Source organism: Entelurus aequoreus, linkage group LG09 (assembly GCF_033978785.1).
Source record: "Entelurus aequoreus isolate RoL-2023_Sb linkage group LG09, RoL_Eaeq_v1.1, whole genome shotgun sequence".
In the NCBI taxonomy this organism is placed as follows: domain Eukaryota; kingdom Metazoa; phylum Chordata; class Actinopteri; order Syngnathiformes; family Syngnathidae; genus Entelurus; species Entelurus aequoreus.
In genome coordinates this window covers 43,232,920-43,259,458 of record NC_084739.1, presented here as the reverse complement: position 1 = coordinate 43,259,458, position 26,539 = coordinate 43,232,920, and the positions used below count along the sequence as shown (strand labels likewise).

General features: G+C 39.5%; 1 protein-coding gene and 1 long non-coding RNA gene across 5 annotated transcripts; one reads left to right on the top strand and one right to left on the bottom strand.

The window, feature by feature from the left end:
* Positions 1–238: 238 nt before the first annotated feature.
* LOC133657452 (uncharacterized) lies at positions 239–12,495 on the bottom strand. Of its 3 annotated transcripts, XM_062058798.1 has the most exons (3): positions 6,276–6,601; positions 1,077–1,966; positions 239–993 (listed from the first exon to the last, which is right to left on the bottom strand). In XM_062058798.1, the coding sequence occupies exons 1-3, from the start codon at positions 6,466–6,468 to the stop codon at positions 925–927; spliced, it is 1,152 nt and encodes a 383-aa protein (XP_061914782.1). In that variant the 5' UTR covers positions 6,469–6,601; the 3' UTR covers positions 239–924. The 3 variants fall into 3 exon arrangements, with proteins under 3 accessions (XP_061914782.1, XP_061914781.1, XP_061914780.1); XM_062058797.1 differs by lacking the exon at positions 6,276–6,601 and adding an exon at positions 12,455–12,495 and having other exon boundaries at positions 239–1,966; XM_062058796.1 differs by having other exon boundaries at positions 239–1,966.
* LOC133657453 (uncharacterized) lies at positions 12,253–22,168 on the top strand. Of its 2 annotated transcripts, XR_009827269.1 has the most exons (4): positions 12,253–12,320; positions 16,192–16,261; positions 16,677–16,768; positions 20,246–22,168. It is a non-coding gene; the product is annotated as an uncharacterized LOC133657453 (long non-coding RNA). The 2 variants fall into 2 exon arrangements; XR_009827268.1 differs by having other exon boundaries at positions 12,298–16,261.
* Positions 22,169–26,539: the final 4,371 nt, after the last annotated feature.

Sequence of the window (26,539 nt, the reverse complement as noted above, 5' to 3'; positions counted from 1 at the left end):
GAGCACAAGAGCAGTTTATTTATAAAGACTACAATATTAGTGGCAGGAAATTTATTTGTCTTAATTTAACAAAATAATTTTAGCGCAACTATTAAAATAACAGTTCCAAGCAGACAAAGAGTCCATAAAATAGTTTTATCATTGATCAAAATAAGGAGAATGGTGAGGAGTCTGCCATCATTCCTTGTGGGCAGTCATTGCAGCAGGTCTTGTGTCCGCAGACTTCCAGCCTGTCCAACCCTCTCGTAGTAGCCATCTCGACACCGGAATTCCTGTAGGCACAAGAACATAACTAGCAGCCAGAACGTGCATTAAAAAGAGCTCTTAAGACACATCCTGCTGCCAGCGTTACTAATTCCCCTGTAGGGATCTTACACGGCTAGGCAGAGCGGTTCACCGTGTCGCTGCCTCTGTATCTTGTTGCAACACTATGACGCTTCAGTCCGTCATTGCCTCGTCCGTGGGTTGAGATGACAACTGACATAGGTGTTAGTAGTGGGTTCTAATCAGTTGCCAGCCAGTCACTAAACCACCATTCCAACTCAAAAGCATGTAATATTACAAACTGCTCAATGTGTACAAAGTGAAAAATACTATACAAATAGGCATGTAATCAACAAAGGATTAAAACATTCTTCTGTTGTGTGGCATGTTGATGATACAAGTTGGCTTTGTGTGACTGATAACGCCGTCTGCTGTATTTTGTGTCAAAGCAAGAGTTTGCCAGGAACTTTCCGACTTGGTCTGTTTTGCACAGGCCTTGCTCTTTCCCTCTCTATCCAGTACACGCGAGGTGGTCCTTCCCTTCTTGGAGGATCACTGAGAGGATTTCTCCAAGGCTGTTTTGGTTTGATGTTTGTCGCCGGGACTTTTGGCTTTTCTGGTCCATATATGCGACGAAGACTCAACCATGTCCTCCTCACCTCAGGTAACGTCGACGTGATTCCCAATGTTTTTGGCCTCTTTGGTCCTGATGTGATCCCAGGTAACACACTGTTGGCCTCCAAAATTGTTAGCCTATTTTGCGCTTCTGTTTTTTCAGGTCTTTTAGATGCAGATACCTGGTAAGGACTCACCCTTGGTTTCTTGGGTTCCTGTGTTTTTTGAGAGGGCTGTAGTTCAGGTATTCCAGGTTTTTGACGTTGGGCAATCCGAGGGTTCTTGGACTCAATTGGTTTCAGACGGTTTTTGGGTGCGGCTTTCTTTGGTGTGAATGGCGTTGCCCCCGGTTTATCAGGCACTAGTAGTGTTGCTCTGTTCATAGACTTGGCCTTCTCTGGACCAGGTTTTTTATCGTGTTTGTTCAGCAGGGGGTTTTGCTTTGGAGCCTTGCTGCCTGCCTTCTCTGTTTTGCTTGCATGTTGAAGTGGAATAACTTGTCTTTCATCAGTATTTACTTGGTCACTCTCGACATTCTTTGTTGGATTTGGTGGGGGAACAAGCTTTTGTGAAACTTGTGCCTGAGTAACATCAGCATTGTACGTCGCCGATTTCATATCTAAAGGTGTTTCTGGAATAACTGGGATTGGTGGCAAAAAGCACTGACTCATGTCTGGCATTGGGTGAACTGGAACTGTTGGAAAACAGTACTCTTTTATGTCTGGCATTGTCTCAACCAGTAATGGTGGCAAAAAGCCCTGGCTTATATCTGTCATTGTCTCACTATCATCACTCAGTCCGAAACTCTCATCTTCACTTAAAATCCATTCTAACGACAATAGGTCTGTCTCTGTGCTGGCGTCGCAGAAGCACCGTTGTGGTAAATGCGCATGAGTTGTTCTGCGCTTCCGTCTTCGTTTATGTATCACTTCTTTTGGTAAAACCTTTGCCGAAGCCAAATCCTTGTAGAGCCTGTATAAAAGGCCAAATATGTCTTCCTCAGATATGTTTTGCAATGATGGGACAAAGGCCATGCTTGGGCTGGGAATCGTTGTTTGGCTGTCTTTATTATCCAGAAAGTTTGTCTCTGTAGAGAACCATAGACAAAAACAGATAAACAAGCATATATTTAAAAATATCATGTTGTCTAACATTGCAATACATTTACTCTATGGCAATCAAGCAGTGGTTCAAAGTATGTAATAAATATATGTTCTATACTATTACTGTACAGTATAGTAATGTAAACGTCAGTAATGATAACCACTGTAAAACTCCCTTATTATTGTTTTAAATGAAAATGATCGGAAAACCGTGACTGCACTTTGATAAACTCACAGACTGACTGGCGCCAGCTCACTAGTTTAATTACTAACATGAAAACAAGAGACATTAATGTATTTCCCCACTAAAAAAACAATACCTATACACCATAATCTGAACTTGTATGAACACTATACTGTCTGAGCAACTAAGAAATTAAATTGTGCACACTGAACATAAAAGCAGTTCTCTCTGAGTGTCTCTCAAGTGATCTTTACTCAAAGGAAGAGACAAAGTGTTTTTACGGCTTGTTCAAGGACCGCTGCACAAAGTAGGACACAACGCCCGCTAGAAATAATAATATTACTATTATTATTTACATCTTAAAGTAATACAATACAAACCAATATTTAAAACAACAAAAGTATAGCCATTACAACAGATTGTCAGTGGAGCATATAAAAAACACAAAACATGCAAAATAGTGGATTTTCTAATGGTGTGTCTATTTTATTTCATTTTATTTTTTTAAATAACTTGGTCAAATTATTTTTAGTATGTGTATAATTACTTTTTAAATACATTCAACAATACTGCAATAATGATGATAACCGTGATATGAAATATTCATAGTCACATCCCTACTACAGTACTAAGGGTGCACGATACATGTCGAGACAGATAATTATCAGGCTGATATGACGAATTGTAACTTAAGATGGGTATTGTTTACATTTTAACTGATACTAATACTTATAAAAATGGTGCCAGTGCTTGCATGATGCCAAAGCTGTACTTAAAAAAAAAAATTTTTTTTTTTTTTTCAAAAACAATGCCTTTATATTTTCATGGCTTTTCATGACATTTAAGGTGAACAGACTAGTAATTTCAATACTTTATGTAGATCAGTGGTTCTCAAACTTTTTTCACAAAGTACCACCTCAGAAAACACTTGGCTCTCCAAGTACCACCATAATGACCAACATTAAAATACAGTAGCGCAGTAGGCCTAAGTATTTATTAAAAACAAGGCAGAGGTGTTACTCAACAAGTATATTTAATATTTCCGACCACTGTAACTAGGGATGTCCGATAATGGCTTTTTGCCGATATCCGATATTCCGATATTGTCCAACTCTTAATTACAGATACCAATATCAACCGATACCGTTATATACAGTCGTTGAATTAACACATTATTATGCTTAATTTGGACAACCAGGTATGGTGAAGATAAGGTCCTTTTTAAAAAAAAAAAAAAAAAAAAGAAATAAATTAAAAACATTTTCTTGAATAAAAAAGAAAATAAAACAATATAAAAACAGTAACGTAGAAACTAGTAATTAATGAAAATTAGTAAAATTAACTATTAAAGGTTAGTACTATTAGTGGACCAGCAGCACGCACAATCATGTGTGCTTACGGACTGTATCCCTTGCAGACTGTATTGTTATATATTGATATATAATGTAGGAACCAGAATATTAATAACAGAAAGAAACAACCCTTTTGTGTGAATGAGTGTAAATGGGGGAGGAAGGTTTTTTGGGTTGGTGTACTAATTGTAAGTGTATCTTGTGTTTTTTATGTTGATTTAATTTAAAAAAAACAACAACAAAAAAACGATACCGTTAATAAAAAAAAGATACCGATAATTTCCGATATTACATTTTAAAGCATTTATCGGCCGATAATATCGGCAGGCTGATATTATCGGACATCTCTAACTGTAACATAACACACAGCATGAACAGTAACACTTGGTTTGAATATAGAAAAATAAAACACTGTACTTTAATCAAAAGATTATTTGGCGTACCGCTAGATGGAGCCAACAGATTGAGAATCACTGACATTGATTAAATGATAACTAAGGCACCGAAAGAAAGCTCCTTTTTTCAGTGAGTTTAGAGTACTGTTTACGTTGGCACTGACATTATGGAACTAGGTTTAGGTTTCAGTGCCCATCCCTAAATGTGACGTCATTGTGATAAATGTGATAACATTAGAAATATCTCAGTTAAAAACAAAATCAGCCCAATGAGGCTGGACTACCCGTACCGTGCTGCGGATAGGTTAGGTTAGGTAGGGGTAGATAGGTAGATAGGGGATTTATATGGCCACATTCATCGTGGTTTACCTGACACATGAAACATGAGGCATTCGGGCGTGCACTATTCACTTTAGCCGCCAGATGGCAGTAGAGTGTTAAATATCTTAAAATGTGTTTTGTGGCAATTACAACTTTGACTACAGCGTCAGTTGCTATGTAGTGGCACTTTCCATCATTTTCGGCAGACTGCATCGCCAAATGATGAACCCCGCCTCTCCCCGTCACGGGATAATCACCCATATGAATATGAATCCCTTCCCTACTGTGGCCTGTCGTAAACTTCCTAAGTTTGCTGTAAACAGACATGGCGCCGATCGTGTGGGACTTCTTCACTGTTGTTCTTCACAGAGGAAGATATTTTGCATGCTATCTGCACCAAAGGATTTCCAAACATTCTGCGAGGAGGGGCAAAAACATTGTGCTTCCAACACATCAAACCTGAGCAGCCACACGAAAAACGTCAGCATTGCTACGACAGAGTTTTGAAAGCCTACAAAGATGCATAAGCTGTTTACCATGAATTGAGTAACGTGGACCCCGACTTAAACAAGTTGAAAAACGTCTTGGAGTGTTACCATTTAGTGGTCAATTGTACAGAATATGTACTGTACTGTGCAATCTACTAATAAAAGTCTCAATCAATCAAACAAAGAAGCTGCCGCAAAAAAAGATGTAGACCAGGGGTGTCAAATGTGAAGTGAATTATATTTATATAGCGCTTTTCTCTAGTGACTTAAAGCGCTTTTACATAGTGAAACCCAATATCTTAAGTTACATTTACACCAGTGTGGGTGGCACTTGGAGCAGGTGGGTAAAGTGTCTTGCCCAAGGACACAACGGCAGTGGCTAGGATGGCGGAAGCGGGGATCGAACCTTGAACCATCAAGTTGCTGGCACGGCCACTCTACCAACCGAGCTATACCGCCCCACGTACGGCCCACGGGCCGGATCAGGCCCGCGAACAGGTTTTTTTTCGGCCCGCAGGATGAGTTTGCCAAGCATAAAAATTAGCGGAAATTTTTGAATGAAAGAAATTGCTGTTCCAAATGTGTCCACTAGATGTCGCAATAGCAATTGTAGATATGTAAAAAAAAATAAACCACATGTTAGTGCACCAGTCGAGGAAAATGAGCAAACTACATAAATAACATACTGTAATTTCATTTTGATATCATTTTTTTATTTTGATAGATTGAAAATGAACACCAATGAGTTGACTGATTAACATTATCACATAACCTATTCAGAAAGTATAAATAAAGACAAATAAAGATACAATACTATTAACCGCGATGTAAGTGTAAAAAAAACCCAAACAACATTATGATTTGTACATTTTCAGAATGTGCTTGTTCTATTTTTAAACAAAGAAAACAAGCTGAAGTTGTCTTTAATTTTAAGTTATCGTGCCGTGGTTTTACCAGCCCGGCCCACTTGGGAGTAGATTTTTCTCCATGTGGCCCCAGATCTAAAATGAGTTTGACACCTCTGGTGTAGACAAATTACAGTTACAGTAGGAAAGGGATTCATACGGCCCCATTCGGCACGGTTTACCTGACACATGAAACATGACAAAAGGGGGCGTGGACGATCCACTTTAGTCGCCAGATGGCAGAATGTTGAATATCTTAAAATGTGTTTTGTGGCAATTCCAACTTTGAGCATAGCATCAGTTGTTATGTAGAGCGGCACTTTTTTATAATTTTCAGCAGACTGCATTGCAAAATGATTACCCCCTCCCTTTTATTTCATGTGAGATCCAGCTAGGATTGGGCCATATGAATCCCTTTCCTACTGTAAATGTATATTTTAAAAATAGTGGGTATAATAGCTTAATGGTAATCGGTATCAGTGTTAAGAATCAGTTAGTTATCTGTATTGGTACGACCTTGAACAAAATACATTCTACATTTTTTCCCATTGTTATTAGAAATACTGTAGTTGAAGTTGCCTGAATGAAGTAATTGACTTACACGTACTACTTAAAGAAGCTGAAAAATACATATTACATATATCTTACCCCATTGTTCTTGGAAGTGATTAAAAATGTGATGGGCATTCCCTTCTTTGTGACATCCTATGGAGTCCGTCAGCTCTGATATGTACTGGTATATAAAGTCATTCAAGTTAGATGGTTGTGCAAAGTACATCGCTGTGAAAACACAGTCCACTAAACATTCAAGTCCAAATGGATCGGATATCAAGGGATCCATTTTTAATTTCTTGTATTGTTTGTTCTTGAGTACAGTGCAGTACTGTAAGGACTTGGGCAGTTTATGTGACCGCTGGACCGTCACACATCTAATCAGGAATTGGTAATCATTTTTAAGTCAAGCCATGTATATGACTTCATCATATACTGCATTGACTTAGGCAAGACAGCCAAAGATGGCACGCAATATTTGCTGCAGGTATGTGACCGCAGGCACCTAAAAATAGATTTAGCCTCACAGGGCTTTTTTCGATTAAAATGTTGAACCATCAGTATGTCCATATTGGTCACGGTAAAGCTTACATTGCTCGATATCATAAAGGTCAGGTTTGATTATGACAAGTGCCCCCAACAACTTGACCCTATTTTAAAGCCCTGTAATGATGTCACAGGGGCTTTAATTTTATAACTTACTTGGTTATCCACCCCAAAAAACTGAACGTTACACCATCCATCCATCATATTATACACTAAATTGTAATCATAACTTAAAATTACTGCTAATCAAACAGCTTTTTACTGTTACAGCCAGTCGGCTAGTGTGAGCTTCTAGCATAGCGAGTGTCCGCCTTGTGGTAAAGTTAAAGTACCAATGATTGTCACACACACACACTAGGTGCGGTGAAATTATCCTCTGCATTTGACCCATACCCACAGGGGAGCATTGAGCAGCAGCGGTGGTCGCGCCCGGGAATCATTTGGTGATTTAACCCCCAATTCCAACCCTTGATGCTGAGTGCCAAGCAGGGAGGTAATGGGTCCCATTTTTATAGTCTTTGGTATGACTCGGCCGAGGTTTTGAACTCAGGACCTACCAACCTCAGGGCGGACACTCTAACCACTAGGTCACTGTCAGAATTGTGCTCCTAATTAAACATGTATTCTTTTTTAGTCTTTTCCCAGATGTGGACATTAAACGTGCAAGATAAGCCAGGTCATAGTAACTACCAATCGACTAATTTTAGAACATGCAGGAAATAGTTGAAGATAGAGATGTCCGATAATATCGGACTGCCGATATTATCGGACGATAAATGCTTTAGAATGTAATATCGGAAATTATCGGTATCGGTTTAAAAAACTAAAATGTATGACTTTTTAAAACGCCGCTGTACGGAGGGGTACACGGACGTAGGGAGAAGTACAGAGCAGTTGCGTCTCCCAGTCATACTTGCCAACACTTCTGATTTTCCCGGGAGACTACCGAATTTCAATGCCGCTCCCGAAAATCTCCCGGGGCAACCATTCTCCCAAATGTCTCCCGATTTCCACCCAGACAACAATATTGGGGGCGTGCCTTAAAGGCACTGCCTTTGTGTGCCGGCCCAATCACATAATATCTACGGCTTTTTACACACACACAAGGCATACTTGATCAACAGCCATACATGTCACACTGAGGGTGACCGTATAAACAACTTTAACACTGTTACAAATATGGGCCACACTGTGAACCCACACCAAACAAGAATGACAAACACATTTCGGGAGAACATCGTAACACAACATAAACACAACATAACAAATACCCAGAACCCCTTGCAGCACTAACTCTTCCGGGACGCTACAATATACAACCCCCGCTACGCCCTACCCTCCCCCCAACTCAACCCCGCCCACCTCAACCTCCTCATGCTCTCACAGGGAGAGTATGTCCCAAATTCCAATCTGCTGTTTTGAGGCAAGTTAAAACAAATAATGCACTTTGTGACTTCAATAATAAATATGGCAGTGCCATGTTGGCATTTTTTTCCGTAACTTGAGTTGATTTATTTTGGAAAACTTTGTTACATTGTTTAATGCATCCAGCGGGGCATCACAACAAAATTAGGCATAATAATGTGTTAATTCCACGACTGTATATATCGGTATCGGTTGATATCGGAATCGGTAATTAAGAGTTGGACAATATCGGAATATCAGATATCGGCAAAAAAGCCATTATCGGACATCTCTAGTTGAAGAGGCTCTTTATTTGGCAACAGCCAACACTGACCTGGTTGACAATATTGACAAATGAGAAGAAGACCATTACTTACTCATGAAAGAAACCAGGAATAATCAGCCCAACACGTAACTGGTAAATCACCACATGGCATGAACAAAATACTACTGCATGGTACATGACCTACTACGAATTGCAGCCTCAACTCTCACTGACACTACAGTACTTCAAAGGGGTGCCGAATGTCAAAAATCAGTCACACGTTTCTAGCATTTGTTTCTCACATTCAGCAAATTTTTGTCACATTTAAGTTTAAATTAAATCTGAAATCCAAACGTTAAATCTGAATATTATATCTAAGCCTAAAGGTTAAATCTCAACTTAAATATTAAAACTCGATATAATTGTTCAATTTGAATCTAAATGTTGAATATAAGTCTAAATGTTAAATCTATACTTAAATGTTGAATCTAAATAGGAATGTTTAATCTAAATCTAAATGTTGAATCTATATCTAAATGTTTAACCTAAACCTGAATGTTAAATCTAAATCTGAGTGCTAAATGTAAAATCTAAACCTAAATGTCAAATCTAAATTCAAATGATACATTTAAATCTAAAATCTAAATGTTAAATCTAAATGTTAAATCTAAATCTGAAAACTAAATCTTAAATCAAAATTTTAAATGTGAGCCCTAAATAATAATTCTAAACCTGTTAAATCCAAATCTAAATCTAAATGTGAGCGGTAAATCTCTCACCAAGTGTTAAGATAAATAATAATGTCAATTTTACACCAATCCAAGGCCTCTAAGCTACAAAGCCAAGCCCACGTCTGCCTCAGTGCACGACACGCCTACTGCGGAAGAGGGAAACATGACAGATGATTAATGACAAATAAAACCAATAAAGTTGCATATTGTTAAAAATGTTAACTCCAAACTTGTGAGTGTGTCATGTCTGTTCATGTTTTTATTTTGGTCATGTGTTTGTTTTTTGGACTCTTTTTAGTTCCTGGTTGCACTTCCTTGTTTGGTTTGGTTACCATGGTCCCAGCCACCACGTCCCCTCCACCACCCGAAGTAATTGAAGGTGGACCAGTATACAAAGTTAAACGTTTGTTGGCAGTGCGCAACCGGGGCCGGGGCAGACAATTCCTGGTGGATTGGGAAGGATACGGACCTGAAGAGAGACAGTGGGTTCCTTCCCGCCACATTGTCGACCCCACTCTCATCAGGGACTTCTACAGAGACCACCCTAAACAGTCTGGGCCGTCAGGAGTCGGCCATAGAGGGGGGGGGGGGGGGGGGGTACTGTCACATCGTGGTGAGGGATGTCCTGTTTTGGGGTTGTCTGGCAAACTTCCTGTTTTATTTTGAAAATTCTAATCCTCCTCTCGTTTCAGACCACTTGCCCTTCCTCCTGTGTCACTGGTCTGAGGTCTCTCCTGATTGCCTGATTATACCCACCTGTGTCACCCTCCCTCATGTGTATATAGTCCTTGTCTTCCCCTGTCTTGTTGCCAACGGGGCATTATGGATAAGGGGGCGGAATCTTGCATATATTCAGAAGAAATTGCAGGCAGCAATTAGGACGGTGGAGCAGTGGGCAGATGAATGGGGTTTTAAGTTTTCTATCGCAAAGACGCAAGGGATTTGCTTCTCTAGACGTCACAAAGAGGTTTCCTTGAAAATATATGGTCAAAAAATTGAGCAGGTTAGTGTCGTTAGACTGCTTGGAATGTGGATGGATGAAAAGCTGACTTGGCGGCAGCATATTGACAAAGTGAGGGATAAATGTAAAAGAGTCAACAATCTCTTAAGATGCCTTTCAGGAAGACACTGGGGTGCAACTAGAGCATCACTGCTGAATATATATCAGGCCATCATGAGAGCAACGCTAGACTATGGGGGCATAGGCTATCTAGCAGCAGCAGACAGCCACCTGAAAAAGCTGGATGTGCAGCAGACACAGGGTCTGAGAATATGCAGTGGGGCATTTAAATCCTCTCCAGTAGCAGCCATACAGGTAGAAATGGGGGAACAACCATTAGGGATCAGGAGACTGAAACTGCTGTTAGCGTACTGGGTCAATCTCCAAGGGCATAGTGTTTCACATCCTGCTAAAGCCATCCTAGAGGACTGTTGGGAGCATAATGAGTCACATTTTATGAGTTTTGGGTGGATAGGAAATGTAAAGGCAGTACAAGCCGGTTTAGGTCATATTCTATTCAGTCCGACAGTCCCATACTCATGTACTCCTCCCTGGTTGTTCATAGAACCGACAATACATTTTGAAATACAGCAACAATTAAAGAAAAGGAATAGGCAGGCCTCTGCGGGAGGGGTAGCCGAAGGCTATTTGGAAAAACATTTCTCAGACAAAACGCTGATTTTTACTGATGGGTCAAAAGACCCTGATACTGGAAGAACAGGAGCTGCAGTTTTCATTCCACAATACAAGATACACATCAAGAAAAGAACCACAGACCATCTATCAGTATTCACAGTTGAGCTTGCAGCTATCATTTTAGGGTTGGAATGGATAGAAGGAAATAACCATAAAAATACACTAATAGCATCAGACAGTTGGGCAGCACTTACAAGCATCAAAACCATGAAGTCATGTAGGCAAGATCTCATTCTCAAAATACATAATCAACTGCATAGAATGAATAAGAGGGGATTAGCTGTTTGCTTCATCTGGGTTCCTGCCCATGTAGGGATAGAAGGGAATGAGGGAGTGGATATTCTGGCCAAACAATCACTCAGATCACACACTGTAGATATGGACATACCGTTATGTAGGGAAGAAGGTAAATCAATAATCAAGAAACATGTGGGTAAAGTGTGGCAAGAATATTGGGACATCCAAGACACGGGAATACACCTTTACAACATACAGAAACACGTTGGGTTGGGAAGGAGGAGGGGCAGGAGCCGGAGGGAAGAAGCAGTGATCACACGACTTAGGATAGGGCACACAGGACTGAATAGTTCACTACACAGGATAGGAAAACACCCTGATGGCAGATGTGACCAATGTGGGCAGGATGAAAGTGTCCAGCATGTGTTAGAATGTAGAGGGTATGAGGAGGAAAGGAGGACGCTAACAGCAGCGGCAGAGGAATCCAGGATGATATTAAGTGTTGGGAACCTGCTAGGAGCAGAGGCAGAAGCTATGCTCAAGCATCTTATGGCATATCTGATAGACACAGGCCTAATGGAGAGGATTTAAGTTCCCTATTTAGATGTTTTGTTTCTTTATTTCTTTATTTTATTTTTTATTTTCTTTATTTTTTTTATTATTTATTTTGTTAATTATTATTTGTATTTATTTTGAATCCCAATTTACAGTCCCACACTCCAGTCCAGTAGGTGGCGGTAATGCACCTTTGTTGGTTTGCCAACCGCCAATAAACTCCATAGAAGAAGAAGAAGAAGTCTTGTTGCCAGAGTATATCATCTCGCTACGTACCTCCAGCCTTGTTCACAGCCATCAACCAAGTTTGATAAGTATTGTCTCGCTTTATTTATTGATTCCTTTGTTCCCTCTGAGAGAGTGATTTTCTTTTTCTAAGTTTTTTGGTCAAGTCTTTTTGTATCAATTTTCATAGTGCCTTGTCTTCCCTTTTTTTCTCCTTCTGGAGCGCTTTTAGTTTTCAGGCTTCTCAAATACTTTATACATACTTTCTGTTTATAGCGTCTCGACTTTTTAGCACGAGTGAATTTCCTTTTTGTAGATTATCATAGATTGTTTTTTTTGTGTATTCGACTCATATAGAACTTTTTGGCTATTGCCTGTTCCTCCTTATGGAGTTAGTCAAAACGGGGGGGGGGGGGGGGGGTCGCAGCTGGCTGCGGGGTTGTTCTTCCCATGCAAAGACGGCTCCGGACGACAGCGTGAAGGTGAGCTTGGATTTATTTAAACATAAATCACTCAAACTTTCACAAATGCAAACAATAAGCAAAAAAAGGCAAGCGTGCCTAAAACACAAAAGAAGCTGCTATTAGCAGAAGCAATGACATGAACTATGACTTACTTAGTCAGCAAGAGCCATGAACAGGTGTGACATAAGACAATGAACGCAGAACGAGTGCACAGAAAGAAAGACTTAAATAACAGACATGATTAACAACAGGTGCGTGACTCAAAACGTGAAACAGGTGCGTGACATGACAGGTGAAAACTAATGGGTGACCATGGAAACCAAACCAAACAAGGAAGTGCAACCAGGAACTAAAAAGAGTCCAAAAAACAAACACATGGCCAAAACAAAAACATGAACAGACATGACAGAGTGTACATGGTGTGTTGCAAAAAGACAAGACGCTCAAACACTGAATAGCTTCACCTTTGCGTTTGACAAGTAGATTTAACATTTAGGCTTAGATTCAACATTTAGATTTAAGATTTAGATTCAACATTTAGATTTGTATTTAAATTTGCATTTAACAGTTAGATTTGAGATTTATATTTAAATGTACTATTTAAGTTTAGATTTAACATTTACAATTAACATTTACATTTATGTTTAGATTTAACATTTAAATTGGAAATTAACATTTAGGTTTAGATATAACATTTAGAAATAGATTTAACATTTACATTTTGATTTCAAATTTAGATTCAACAATTAGATATATTTAGAATCAACATTTAATTTAAACTTAAATGTGATGAAAATGAGGTAAATGGGACAAAAGTGAGTTAAATGTGAGAAATATATTTACTAGAAATATATTTACTAGAAGTGTGACTGAACTTTTACATCCGGCGCTCCATAGCTTATGTGACTTTGGTATCTGTATAAATCCCGAACATTTCCATTAATGCGTAGAGGTATTGCAAGGATATTTATAAAACAATCTTGCCTTACTGCCTACTTCCTGCAAACGGTCCGTTTGGAAAATGCACAATTGGTGACGTCACAAATTGGTCACAAAGCCATCCGATTATCCATATATGGTATAAAACTACCCAAACTGTGTTGCGCGCGTCCGTCATTTTAAATTCATGTGGCAAGCACCTGTAGTTTAGACCAGTGGTCCCCAACCTTTTTGGAACTGCGGACCGGTCAACGCTTGAAAATGTGTCCCACGGACATTGGGGGTGATTTTTTTTATTTATTTTTTTTTCATAAAAAAATACAATCATGTGTGCTTACGGACTGTATCCCCGCAGACTGTATTGATCTATATTGATATATAATGTAGGAACCAGAAATATGAATAACAGAAAGAAACAACCCTTTTGTGCGAATGAGTGTGAATTATTGTAAATGAGGGAGGGAGGTTTTTTGGGTTGGTGCACTAATTGTAAGTGTATCTTGTGTTTTTTATGTTGATTTTATTTTCATTTGTATTATTTATTTTTTTAATTCTTGTGCGGCCCGGTACCAATCGATCCACGTACCGGTACCACAGAAGTTTGGGGACCACTGGTTTAGACGACAAAATGCCTAAGATACGACTTGAAAAACAAAAATGCTGTTATTGGTTGTTTTATTTATTAACTTAGGACACTAATGAAACCTCCAGTCTCAATTTAAGAAGTAAGAAATGTCGGCTAACTTTTGTTTCGTGCCTTCAAATGTGAAGAATGATGAAGTCTCTATGTGTGTGCAAACCACTTGAAAGATTCCTGCTTCATGAACCTGCAGCAGTATGAAGATGGATTTTCCCTGAAGCTTATTTTAATGGCGGAGTTGGTGACTATTATTTATAGCAATGGAGGAGACAATGAAACAGTAAGTAAAAACAAGTTAGATGGATAAACCTTTATTGTCTTATTCATCTTTAACAGGCTCTAAGACAAACTTACAAGAGATGAAAAATAAAACCATAAAACAGACACAAATTGTAAAATATAAAAGATGATGCAATAGTGCACATCTATTTTTGTCTAAAGTGATGGTGGCAATAGGAATACAAGTTTAAAGAGACAGCCTGATAGAAGCAACTAGAATGATGAGTGCAGTGGGTGTGGGATCCTGAATGATGGAGGTGGCTTTCCCGGAGTGTAGAGATCTGTTAGGGAGGTTTGGGGAATCCAAATATTTGACTGGTCTGTTATATTATGAGGGAAAGTTTTGTTTTAAGTTTAATGGTAAGTGAGTTGTACCACTTTGTAGACCAGGGCCAGAGTGTCCTTACTGATGCTGAAAGACCGGCGTTTCCTTAGCTGGTGGAAGCGCTAAGGACTGCACCTCCTCTACCAGCTGACCATTGATGCTGACAGGCTGGAAAAGTGAAAACTGCTGTGAGACCAGCGTTCTTCTGGTACCACAGCACAGCTCTTTGGTCTTCATGACATTGAAAGTTGTTGACTGACTGCTGGTGGTCAGACATTGAAGTAGTGTCAATTACATGTGCTACCAAAGCCATATCTCCATAATTTAAAAAGAGTAATTCTGTCTCTGCTGCACCTGATGATGTTGGTGTATGCAGACAAGACAATGAGGGATAGTACATTCTGGGGAAAGTCCGGTCTTTATAAACACTACTGGATCTAGAGACATTTAAAGACATGCACCTGGGGATAGGTTGATTAATGTTGTCTGTCTATCTGTGTTGGCCCTGTGATGAGGTGGTGACTTGTCCAGGGTCTACCCCGCTTTCCGCCCGATTGTAGCTGAGATAGGCTCCAGCACCACCCGCGACCCCGAATGTAACAAGCGGCAAAACATGGATGGATGGATGGATATAAACACTTGCTAATCTCCTAATCCATAAAATCAGTGCTGGATGCACATGGAGTTCCACCAGTCAGTTAATTCAAATGCTTGTATGGACACTGTTAAAAGCTGAGGAAAAGTCTGTAAATAAAATCCTGGTGTGGGAGTGTGCAGAGTCCAGCTGCTTACCAACAGTATTCAAAAGAGACAAGCATGCATTCTCCACTCCACGTTTGGCCTTATTGGCAAACTGAAATAGCTCCAGCCTCTCTGCCACCATGCTGGAGAGATGGGCAGACAACCCTCTCTCCCGGCATTTACAGCGTGCAGATGTTAAAAGAACAGGTATAAAATCATTCAGGTGATTCGCACGTCTTTTTTGGAATCGGGATGATGTTTGATTCCTTCCAGTAGTAAGGTGCACATCCAGAATCCACTAACCACTGGAAAAGCTTGGTGAGAGGCCCACTTAGCTGAGTGGAGCAACTTTTGTAGCACCCTTCCTCTTAGCTAGGCTTTATGTGCGTTTACCCGGTCAAGGATGGAGGTCACTAGCTTCTCATCTATGGTGGGTGCCAGGTGAGGTGAGCTCAGGGCGGGGGCGGAATCGCCGAAAGATGTGCTGAACCCGCTGAAGCAGTGGCGTGCGGTGAGGTTAATGTCTGGTGAGGCACTGCATCATCAGTCAGATTTACAAACATATGAACCCTAAATAGTATCTTATTCACCATGTGATTGGCAGTAGTTAACGGGTTATGTTTAAAAGCTCATACCAGTATTCTTTACACAACTGTAGCACACAAAAAAGCACATTTAATAAAAAAAACATTATTATGGTCTTACCTTTCTTGCTGGACATCCACAGAGCCAGCCTTTGCGTGTGTACCACGCCATCCCGAAGTCAAAAGCAAACCTTTTAGCTCCGGCGTTGGTCTACCTTTAATTATTACCTCCTGCTTTGATTGAAAGTCCAGTTTAGAAAACTGTTTTATTTTACATATGTAATCCTCCATGTTTTTAATAAAAGTCCAGGCGAGAGGAAATAAACAATCGCTGCACTAATTGACTTGCAAACTTTTTTTTTTTTTTTTTTTCTTCTGCAGCGAGGAATGATCTCTGGGATCGCTATCACCCTCTACCACCAGGAGGCCGGATTACTGCGAGCCTCAGACAGTACGTCTTTTGCAGCAGTTTTATGAATGCTCAGCACAAGAAATACGTTACACATACAGTTGTTGACAAAATACACTGTACATTATATACCTCAGCTAACTAAACTATGCCATAGTTTAGTTAGCTGATATAATTCATGTAGCAATACAGTCTCACTGCACAGCAGCTCAGCAGTTAGCCGAGTCATTGTGCACAATCCATGTTGAGGCACAAATCAGTGATGTGCCTCAACTGGCTGCTGATCACCGCACCGTCTCTTCTCAGTATTTGAACGTCAAATGTGAAAATAAAAATAAAAATAATCTAAAACTGGTGAAGTTAAATGGAAAATAACTTTAGTATAATCACTGGATACATATAACAATTTAATTATTCTTTTTTTCTTTTTACATTTTTTTTCTTTCCATGATGGCAGGTGAGGCCCCGCCTCCCCTGCCTCTAGTGACTGCACGCCACTGCGCTGAAGAAAACATTAGGTGGTGGAGTCTTGGCATTTGATCACTGCAGGTTTGAGGGCTCTCTCCGTCAATCTCAAATGTGTAAAATATGCCTTCGCAATGTTGTCTCAAGTTGTTGTGTAGCTAGCTTAGCTCTCTAATGTAATACAATAACATCACCGTCCTGCGGCAAAATAAAAAAATGTTTTCTTAAAAACTACTTTCAATTAGATCACTGCCTACTGTTTGGCAACGAACAAGTTAGTAATATAAGCCAGTATTACGTTCGCAAAGTAGCTCGTAGTTTAACTTACTCTATGAACCTGTATTGTTTACAACTTGAAACAGCTGTGCAGCAGAATTATTTACATGATATAAAACTGAAAAGTATTTCATTGTCAATATACACATGCACACATCCAGGATTTTGAATTAATTAAATATGAATGAAAAGTTTATTTCGGTCATATAATCAACCATCAACCATTTTGTGTGACCAGTTTAACAGTACAGATTAGACATATTTAACAATCATACACATTTACACACAAAAAGGAAAATAATGACCGAAAAAGGAATAGGCTGAAGCCAAAGCTTATATTTGCCTATCATATACCTTCACTGAAAATAAGATTGCCTGGAATATCAACGTTCAAAAAAAAAAAAATCAACGGGATGAAAGTAATTGTTTCTATATTTTATAATTTTCTATTATTTCACCTTTTAAAGGTTTTCTTAAAGGCCTACTGAAATGAATTGTTTTTATTTAAACGGGGATAGCAGATCTATTCTATGTGTCATACTTGATCATTTCGCGATATTGCCATATTTTTGCTGAAAGGATTTAGTATAGAACAACGACGATAAAGATTGCAACTTTTGGTATCTGATAAAAAAAAAGGCTTGCCCCTACCGGAAGTAGCGTGACGTAGTCAGTTGAACATATACGCAAAGTTCCCTATTGTTTACAATGATGGCCGCATGATGTGAGAGAGATTCGGACCGAGAAAGCGACAATTTCCCCATTAATTTGAGCGAGGATGAAATATTTGTGGATGAGTAAAGTGCAAGTGAAGGACTAGTGGGGAGTTGAAGCTATTCAGATAGGGAAGATGCTGTGAGAGCCGGGGGTGACCTGATATTCAGCTGGGAATGACTACAACAGTAAATAAACACAAGACATATATATACTCTATTAGCCACAACACAACCAGGCTTATATTTAATATGCCACAAATTAATCCTGCATAAAAACACCTGCGTGTTTGTTACGCTAGCTCCTAGCTCCTCTGCTAGCTCCTAGCTCCATAGAACACGCCAATACAATTCAAACACCTGATCAACACACACAATCACTCAGCCCAAAAGACCGTTCACCTAACCCAAGGTTCATAAAGCTTATATATTTTTAAAAAGTTACGTACGTGACGCACACATACGGTCAAGCTATCAAATGTTTAGCAGCCAAGGCTGCATACTCACGGTACCTGATATTCAGCTGGGAATGACTACAACAGTAAATAAACACAAGACATATATATACTCTATCAGCCACAACACAACCAGGCTTATATTTAATATGCCACAAATTAATCCTGCATAAAAACACCTGCGTGTTTGTTACGCTAGCTCCTAGCTCCTCTGCTAGCTCCTAGCTCCATAGAACACGCCAATACAATTCAAACACCTGATCAACACACACAATCACTCAGCCCAAAAGACCGTTCACCTAACCCAAGGTTCATAAAGCTTATATATTTTTAAAAAGTTACGTACGTGACGCGCACATACGGTCAAGCTATCAAATGTTTAGCAGCCAAGGCTGCATACTCACGGTACCTGATATTCAGCTGGGAATGACTACAACAGTAAATAAACACAAGACATATATATACTCTATTAGCCACAACACAACCAGGCTTATATTTAATATGCCACAAATTAATCCTGCATAAAAACACCTGCGTGTTTGTTATGCTAGCTCCTAGCTCCTATGCTAGCTCCTAGCTCCATAGAACACGCCAATACAATTCAAACACCTGATCAACACACACAATCACTCAGCCCAAAAGACCGTTCACCTAACCCAAGGTTCATAAAGCTTATATATTTTTAAAAAGTTACGTACATAAGCAAAAAAAAGTTGTGCACATACGGTCAAGCGATCAAATGTTTAGAAGCCAAAGCTGCATACTCACAGTAGCACGTCTGCGTCTTTGTCATCCAAATCAAAGTAATCCTGGTAAGAGTCTGTGTTGTCCCAGTTCTCTACAGGCGTCTGTGTATCGAAGTCAAAAGTCCTCCTGGTTAGAGTCTCTGTTATCCGAGTTCTTCCATCTTGACTGCATCTTTCGGGAATGTAAACAAAGAAGCGCCGGCTGTGAACTGTTGTTGCTGACTATGTTCGAAAAATACGTCCATTTCGCACCGACAACTTTCTTCTTTGCTTGCTCAGCTTCCTTCTCCATAATGCAATGAACATGATTGCAACAGATTCACGAACACAGATGTCCAGAATACTGTGGAATTATGAAATGAAAACAGAGCTTTTTCGTATTGGCTTCAATGTGGAAGGCATACCTCTGTTCCCCGGGCTACATCACGCGCATACGCCATCCTCAGAGGCGTTTCGAACCGGAAGTTTAGCGGCAAATTTAAAATGTCACTTTATAAGTTAACCCGGCCGTATTGGCATGTGTTATAATGTTAAGATTTCATCATTGATATATAAACTATCAGACTGCGTGGTCGGTAGTAGTGGGTTTCAGTAGGCCTTTAAACCTTAACAAAGAACTACATGTGTTCAACTCATCACTGAGTTTGTTGCACCATTTAACTCCTAAAACTGAAATACATTTGTATTTTATATTTGTTCTTACTTTACGTATTTCAAAAATCAATATGCCCCGTAAATTATAGTTTTCTCCTCTCAATTGAAATAATTTAAGAATACAATCTGGAAGGCTGTTGTTCTTTACTCGAAACATAATTTCCATTGTTTTTAAAAACACAATATCTGAACATTTTAACACATTAGAACTTATAAATAATGGATTGATGTGTTCATAGTAGCACACTTTGTGTATTATTCTAATGACCCTTTTTTGAAGTTTAATTATTGGGTCTATATTTGTTCTATAAACATTTCCCCAAACTTCAACACAATATGTTAAATATGAATAAAAGAATAATATAACATGCAGACGTTTCTTATTCAGCATGTGTTTTACTTTATAAAGAATAGCAATGAATTTGGATATTGTTCCCTTTATATATTCAATATGTGGTTTCCAACATAATTTATGATCAATTATTATTCCCAAGAATTTAGTTTCATATACTCCATCAATTTCCACTAGATTTAATTTTAATTTTGCTTCACAATTTGTCCTTGCACCACTAAACACCATAAATTTAGTTTTCTTATCATTTAATAACGTATTAATATCAAACCATTTTTAGCATCACAAAGTTACAGAGTCAGTAGAAGTTTAACCTTAGCCAGCGTATTGATCTAACCTGTTCGTTCCTCTCTCTCATCCGCCAGCATCTTGGCCTCCTTCCTTTGTGCCGACAACAAACCAAGATGAGTCGCTGATCTCGCTATATCATCTGGGATGTGGTGTTGCTGTGAAAGCCACTCAAGACAGATGGCTTGTGGCGGTCACCAAAGTCCATAGTGCACATTAAAAAAGCGAGAGAGATTAAAAAACTACAAAACATTTCTGCCGAGCGGGGGCAAATGCACACTCAGCGTAAGGAGCATCAACCAACTCTACCTCTCAAAACTAACCACTTTAAAAAACAGAAAAAAAGTGGCTTAAAAATATGTCTGTAAAACATAATGTATGCACATTTTTCACCAAAGAACCACCATTACATGTTATATAGACCCCAGGACAATGTTTTAAATGTAGAAAAAAAATCTTATGACCCCTGTAAGTCCTTGAGTTTATGTGGAGTTAACCTCGGAAAACATCACATACTATTAACTCATGTAGTAATTGTATTTACCAGCTTTAAGTATCAACATCTTGCTCTGCGTGTACAAATGAACTGGAAGTGGACTTCTATTGAATGATTGCAATTTCCACAGTTGTTGACCACTTGCTCATTTTTAGCATAACCTGTGTTCATTTCCAAACTTCTGACCATCGCCTGGAAACCTTTAAAACATTACAGGTGGAAGGGGACAGGATGAATGACCACCCAATTCTCCTTTGCTTAGGTTGGCTCTAAAAAAGCGGAAATGTTATCAAGTCAAATGTGGATTTAAATGGCTTCACCTTTACTTATTCACTAATCGGTTGTTTTAAACTGCTCCACTCTGATTTGTTGTATTGACCAAAGATGTTTTATTCATTTAAAATTTACCAACACTGTATTTCCTCTTGAGTAAAGGCAAGTAGTTTATAAATATAGAAATGCATCCATCCATCCATTTTCTACTGCTTGTCCCTTTCGGGGTCGCAGGGGGTGTTGGAGCCTATCTCAGCTGCATTCGGGCGGAAGGCGGGGTACACCCTGGACAAGTCGCCACCTCATCGCAGGGCCAACACAGATAGACAGACAACATTCACACTCACATTCACACACTAGGGCCAATTTAGTGTTGCCAATCAACCTATCCCCAGGTGCATGTCTTTGGAGGTGGGAGGAAGCCGGAGTACCCGGACGGAACCCATGCAGTCATGGGGAGAACATGCAAACGCCACACAGAAAGATCCCGGGATTGAACTCAGGACCTTCGTACTGTGAGGCACATGCACTAACCCCTGTACCACCGTGCTGCCCCTATATGACATTTACCTTGTTGTGTATATATATATATATATATATATATATATATATACTATGGGACAACTCATATACCGCCCAAGCTCCATTGAAAATGTGGGCTTTTGAAGAATAGAATAAAAATTGTTCTTAAAAAGCCACTAAAATCAAAGAAGGACGACAAACCGAATCCAAACAACTTACTCAATATCCATTTAATGAATATTAAATTAACACCTTGTATCGGTGACGTCAACATAACTTGGTTCACGCGTCCATCTTTTATTCTAGAATAGAATAGAATTGACTTTGTCATAAAATTTGCATATGATGAGATTAAGGACTCCAATTTAAGGTGCAGTAGTGGGAACAAATATGGGGTAAAAATAAATAAATAATAAAATAAAGAAATTACACAACAGGCAATAAAGAAAAAAAACTAACAATTGAAATAGACTACTATCCAATAAGAATAATAAGCAATCCTGTACAATATACAAAACACTATAGAAATACAAGACGTAGGTTCGATTCTTGACAACGTCAGTTCTCAAACGTGTTTATCACTGTAAATATTACATTTATTAAAGTAACGCATTCTGTATTTATTATTATTAACCAGCTACCAGGAAACAGCTGGATGATGGAGAGGTTTTATCAAAAAATAAATACAAATGAACTAAATCGCCTCTGTTCTGTACGTCATTGTCCATATATATATATATATATATATATATATATATATATATATATATATATATATATATATATATATATATATATATATATATAATTATTATCCTTTTCATGCCATTTCCTCAAGGTGACAGAAAATCATTATACAAACCCCGTTTCCATATGAGTTGGGAAATTGTGTTAAATGTAAATATAAACGGAACACAATGATTTGCAAATCATTTTCAACCCATATTCAGTTGAATATGCTACAAAGACAACATATTTGATGTTCAAACTGATAAAAAAAAATGTTTTGCAAATAATCATTAACTTTAGAATTTGATGCCAGCAACACGTGACAAAGTAGTTGGAAAAGGGCATGTTCACCACTGTGTTACATGGCCTTTCCTTTTAACAACACTCAGTAAACGTTTGGGAACTGAGGAGACACATTTTTTAAGCTTCTCAAGTGGAATTCTTTCCCATTCTTGTTTGATATACAGCTTAAGTTGTTCAACAGTCCGGGGGTCTCCGTTGTGGTATTTTAGGCTTCATAATGCGCCACACATTTTCAATGGGAGACAGGTCTGGACTACAGGCAGGCCAGTCTAGTACCCGCACTCTTTTACTATGAAGCCACGTTGATGTAACACATGGCTTGGCATTGTCTTGCTGAAATAAGCAGGGGCGTCCATGGTAACGTTGCTTGGATGGCAACATATGTTGCTCCAAAACCTGTATGTACCTTTCAGCATTAATGGCGCCTTCACAGATGTGTAAGTTACCCATGTCTTGGGCACTAATACACCCCCATACCATCACAGATGCTGGCTTTTCAACTTTGCGCCTATAACAATCCGGATGGTTCTTTTCCTCTTTGGTCCGGAGGACACGACGTCCACAGTTTCCAAAAACAGTTTGAAATGTGGACTCGTCAGACCAAAGAACACTTTTCCACTTTGTATCAGTCCATCTTAGATGAGCTCAGGCCCATTGAAGCCGACGGCGTTTCTGGGTGTTGTTGATAAACGGTTTTCGCCTTGCATAGGAGAGTTTTAACTTGCACTTACAGATGTAGCGACCAACTGTAGTTACTGACAGTGGGTTTCTAAAGTGTTCCTGAGCCCATGTGGTGATATCCTTTACACACTGATGTCGCTTGTTGATGCAGTACAGCCTGAGGGATCGAAGGTCACGGGCTTAGCTGCTTACGTGCAGGTTCTCTGAACCCTTTGATGATATTACGGACCGTAGATGGTGAAATCCCTAAATTCCTTGCAATAGCTGGTTGAGAAAGGTTTTTCTTAAACTGTTCAACAATTTGCTTACGCATTTGTTGACAAAGTGGTGACCCTCGCCCCATCCTTGTTTGTAAATGACCGAGCATTTCATGGAATCTACTTTTATACCCAATCATGGCACCCACCTGTTCCCAATTAGCCTGTTCACCTGTGGGATGTTCCAAATAAGTGTTTGATGAGCATTCCTCAACTTTATCAGTATTTATTGCCACCTTTCCCAACTTCTTTGTCACGTGTTGCTGGCATCAAATTCTAAAGTTAATGATTATTTGCAAAAAAAAAAAAGTTTATCAGTTTGAACATCAAATATGTTGTCTTTGTAGCATATTCAACTGAATATGGGTTGAAAATGATTTGCAAATCATTGTATTCCCAACTCATATGGAAACGGGGTTTGTACAACCTGCCCTATCATTTGATTCTACCATGTTGGCAAAATACAAACACACAATACAACACATAAAACATAATTGTATTATACTTTGTTCATTTACCGAGCAAAACCATTTTGTCAAACATTTATTGTGATTCATTGTCATTTCCAAGAGCTGTCACAGACGAAATATTTAAATGCATCACACATTAATTATGTGGTTAAGATGCAGCTGTTTGTAATTATAAATTTGACCAGCAGGTGGAGTCTTGTGACAAAGCATGCATTGAAGCTTTGACAAATTCTCGAACCAATTGGCTCAAGTGGTTCAATGCCTCATGAGGCTTCATCTGACCATCACTAGTAAGATGCTTATTTATCCACAATAATCAAATACAACAAGGCAGATGTGCTGATAGCGCGGGAAACTGGCAAAGCTCAACATGAACAAGCAAGAGGCTCGTAACAAGTAGTTAGCAAACAAACTGACAAGGAGTAACCAAACGCAAACTGTCGCATGAAGCCAGCGAGACTGCCAGCAGAGTGTGGTGTGAGGCAGGAATAAATAACTCTGATTAGTGGTCGGGAGCAGGTGAGTGTCCCGACCACTAATGAGGCAGGTGAAGAAAATCAGCACCCATGGCAACTAAGAAAACTAACAAGGTTGCTGAAACAGAAATAGACAATAACTAATGAAATACCAAACTAAACATAACATGACCCAGATGGATCATGACAGTAAAAATGTGTTAAATACTAAGAATCTGTTTTTTTAGAACACTTATTCTGTCACTGTGATACGGGTACCACTAGTCAGAGCCATGTATAGAGAAGTATGGACAACTCAGTTTTAGAGTTTGTTTTTCCAAGATGGTGCCGCTGTAGTGGCTGCTGTTGGCAGGAGCTCTGTGCTCGTGTCATCATTTTGTGTTCCTGATGTTTCCCGCTTGTTTTCATGTGGGTTTTTTTTGCCTTTTGGTTCGGGACCCTTTGGGACTGTGCGACAAGGGGTGGCACTTTCATGACTTCTGCTGTGCTTTTTTGTCAACTTCTGGATCTGACTCCCAGGAGCCTTTTGGCCATGGAGTCCAGCTGCTGGGTCTCTGCCACACCAGAGTCCGTTTGGAGAGACTGGAGGAGATGCGGATGAAGAGACAGGGCTGCGGAGTTAGGACTGAGCGCCGGGACGGACAAGCTTCACAGTGTCTTGGCTGAATGAGCAGGTATCGGACACCTCGGTCTCCTTAGACACATCCGCTCATCCATGCAGACTGGACACTGGCCGAGGGTGGAGTTGGCTCTCTTGGTTGCTTTGTTGGGTCTGCTCCTGTCTCTGGCCATGCTACTCCCACCCCAGCAGACGATGGCGTGGAACACCGCAAAGGCCACCACAGTGTATATGTTTTTTAGTTGTCTTTGTTTTACTTTTGTAGCTGTATGTAGAAATGGATGGTTGCATCAGCTCTGCTCTTTTAATGTCCTTTGTGATCTTTGATGTTTACCTCTTACACACATGCTTATGTGTGCTATGGCTATGAGGTTTTTTCCCCTTGGGCCCAGGCTTAGAGTGAATTCCACTCCCCCGTCAGCGATCCTGTTCTGTCTCTGTGTAATGTTTGTCTGATCTTGAATGGGATTGTGCTGAAAATCTTAATTTCCCCTCTGGGATTAATAAAGTATTTCTGATTCTGAAACATGCTGCCCTGTAGTCACGTTAGGGGCCTTTGACCAATCATGTATGGCCAAACAATCTCAAATGATTGGTCAGGGCCCCATGTTTGGGACCAACTCTGAAACAGAGCTGACCATACTTCTCCATACATGGCTCTGCCACTAGTGGTACGCGGGCTCCATCTAGTGGTATGTCAAAGAGTCACCGAAGTGATTGTTTTATTTTCCAATATTGTTATTGTTAAAACTAATGTTACATTGGCCAAACATATTAAAGGGGAACTGAACTTTTGGGGGGGAATTTTGCCTATCGTACATAATCATCAGGGACAAGACGGATGTATTGTTAAATGCATTTTAACTAAAAAAATAAACGTAAATAAAAGTGCTTATAATTGAGTCAATGGGAGGTCCTCTCTTCCACGCACACATCTCCCCAAAAAAACATTAAAAAAAAGCGCCAACAATAGTCCATTTATTTTTCGTGACCTGAATATTAACCAAGTATTAGTGATATTGTTATTATAAGCACTAACACAGATTACATATTTTTAGCGGGGCCGTGATCAGAGAGCCAACAGCTTGTGGTGATCAGCGGCTGCGGTGAGCTGCTTTCATGCTTTGGAGCTCAAAAGTTCTAGATCATAAATAATGCCTCTCACCTGTATAGTAGAAGGATGAGAACATAATCTGATGAGTTTGGCATCCATTTTAGACACAATTAAATGGCAAGAAAGACACGAAATGACGCTTTGTTCCATCCCCCTTTTTTCTTCGTGAGGATTATGAGTCCTTTTTCATCTAAACAGTAAATGGGTATAATTGTATCAGGCTTTTCTACCTTCAAGGTACTCAAAGCGTTTTGTCACTATTTCCACATTCACACACACATTGACACACTGATTTTGGGAGCTGCCATGCAAGCCGTCACCACGACCATCAGGAGCAAGGGTAAAGTGTCTTGCTCAAGGACACAGCGGACGTGACTAGGATGGCAGAAGCTGGGATTGAATCTGGAACCCTCAAATTGCTGGCACAGCAG

Coding starts and splice junctions, on each gene's coding strand:
- LOC133657452 (XM_062058796.1), bottom strand. CDS start 6,468: ATGGATCCCTTGATATCCGATCCATTTGGACTTGAATGTTTAGTGGAC. Junction 1,967..6,275: donor TCACTTCCAAGAACAATGGG/GTAAGATATATG, acceptor GGTTCTCTACAG/AGACAAACTTTCTGGATAAT.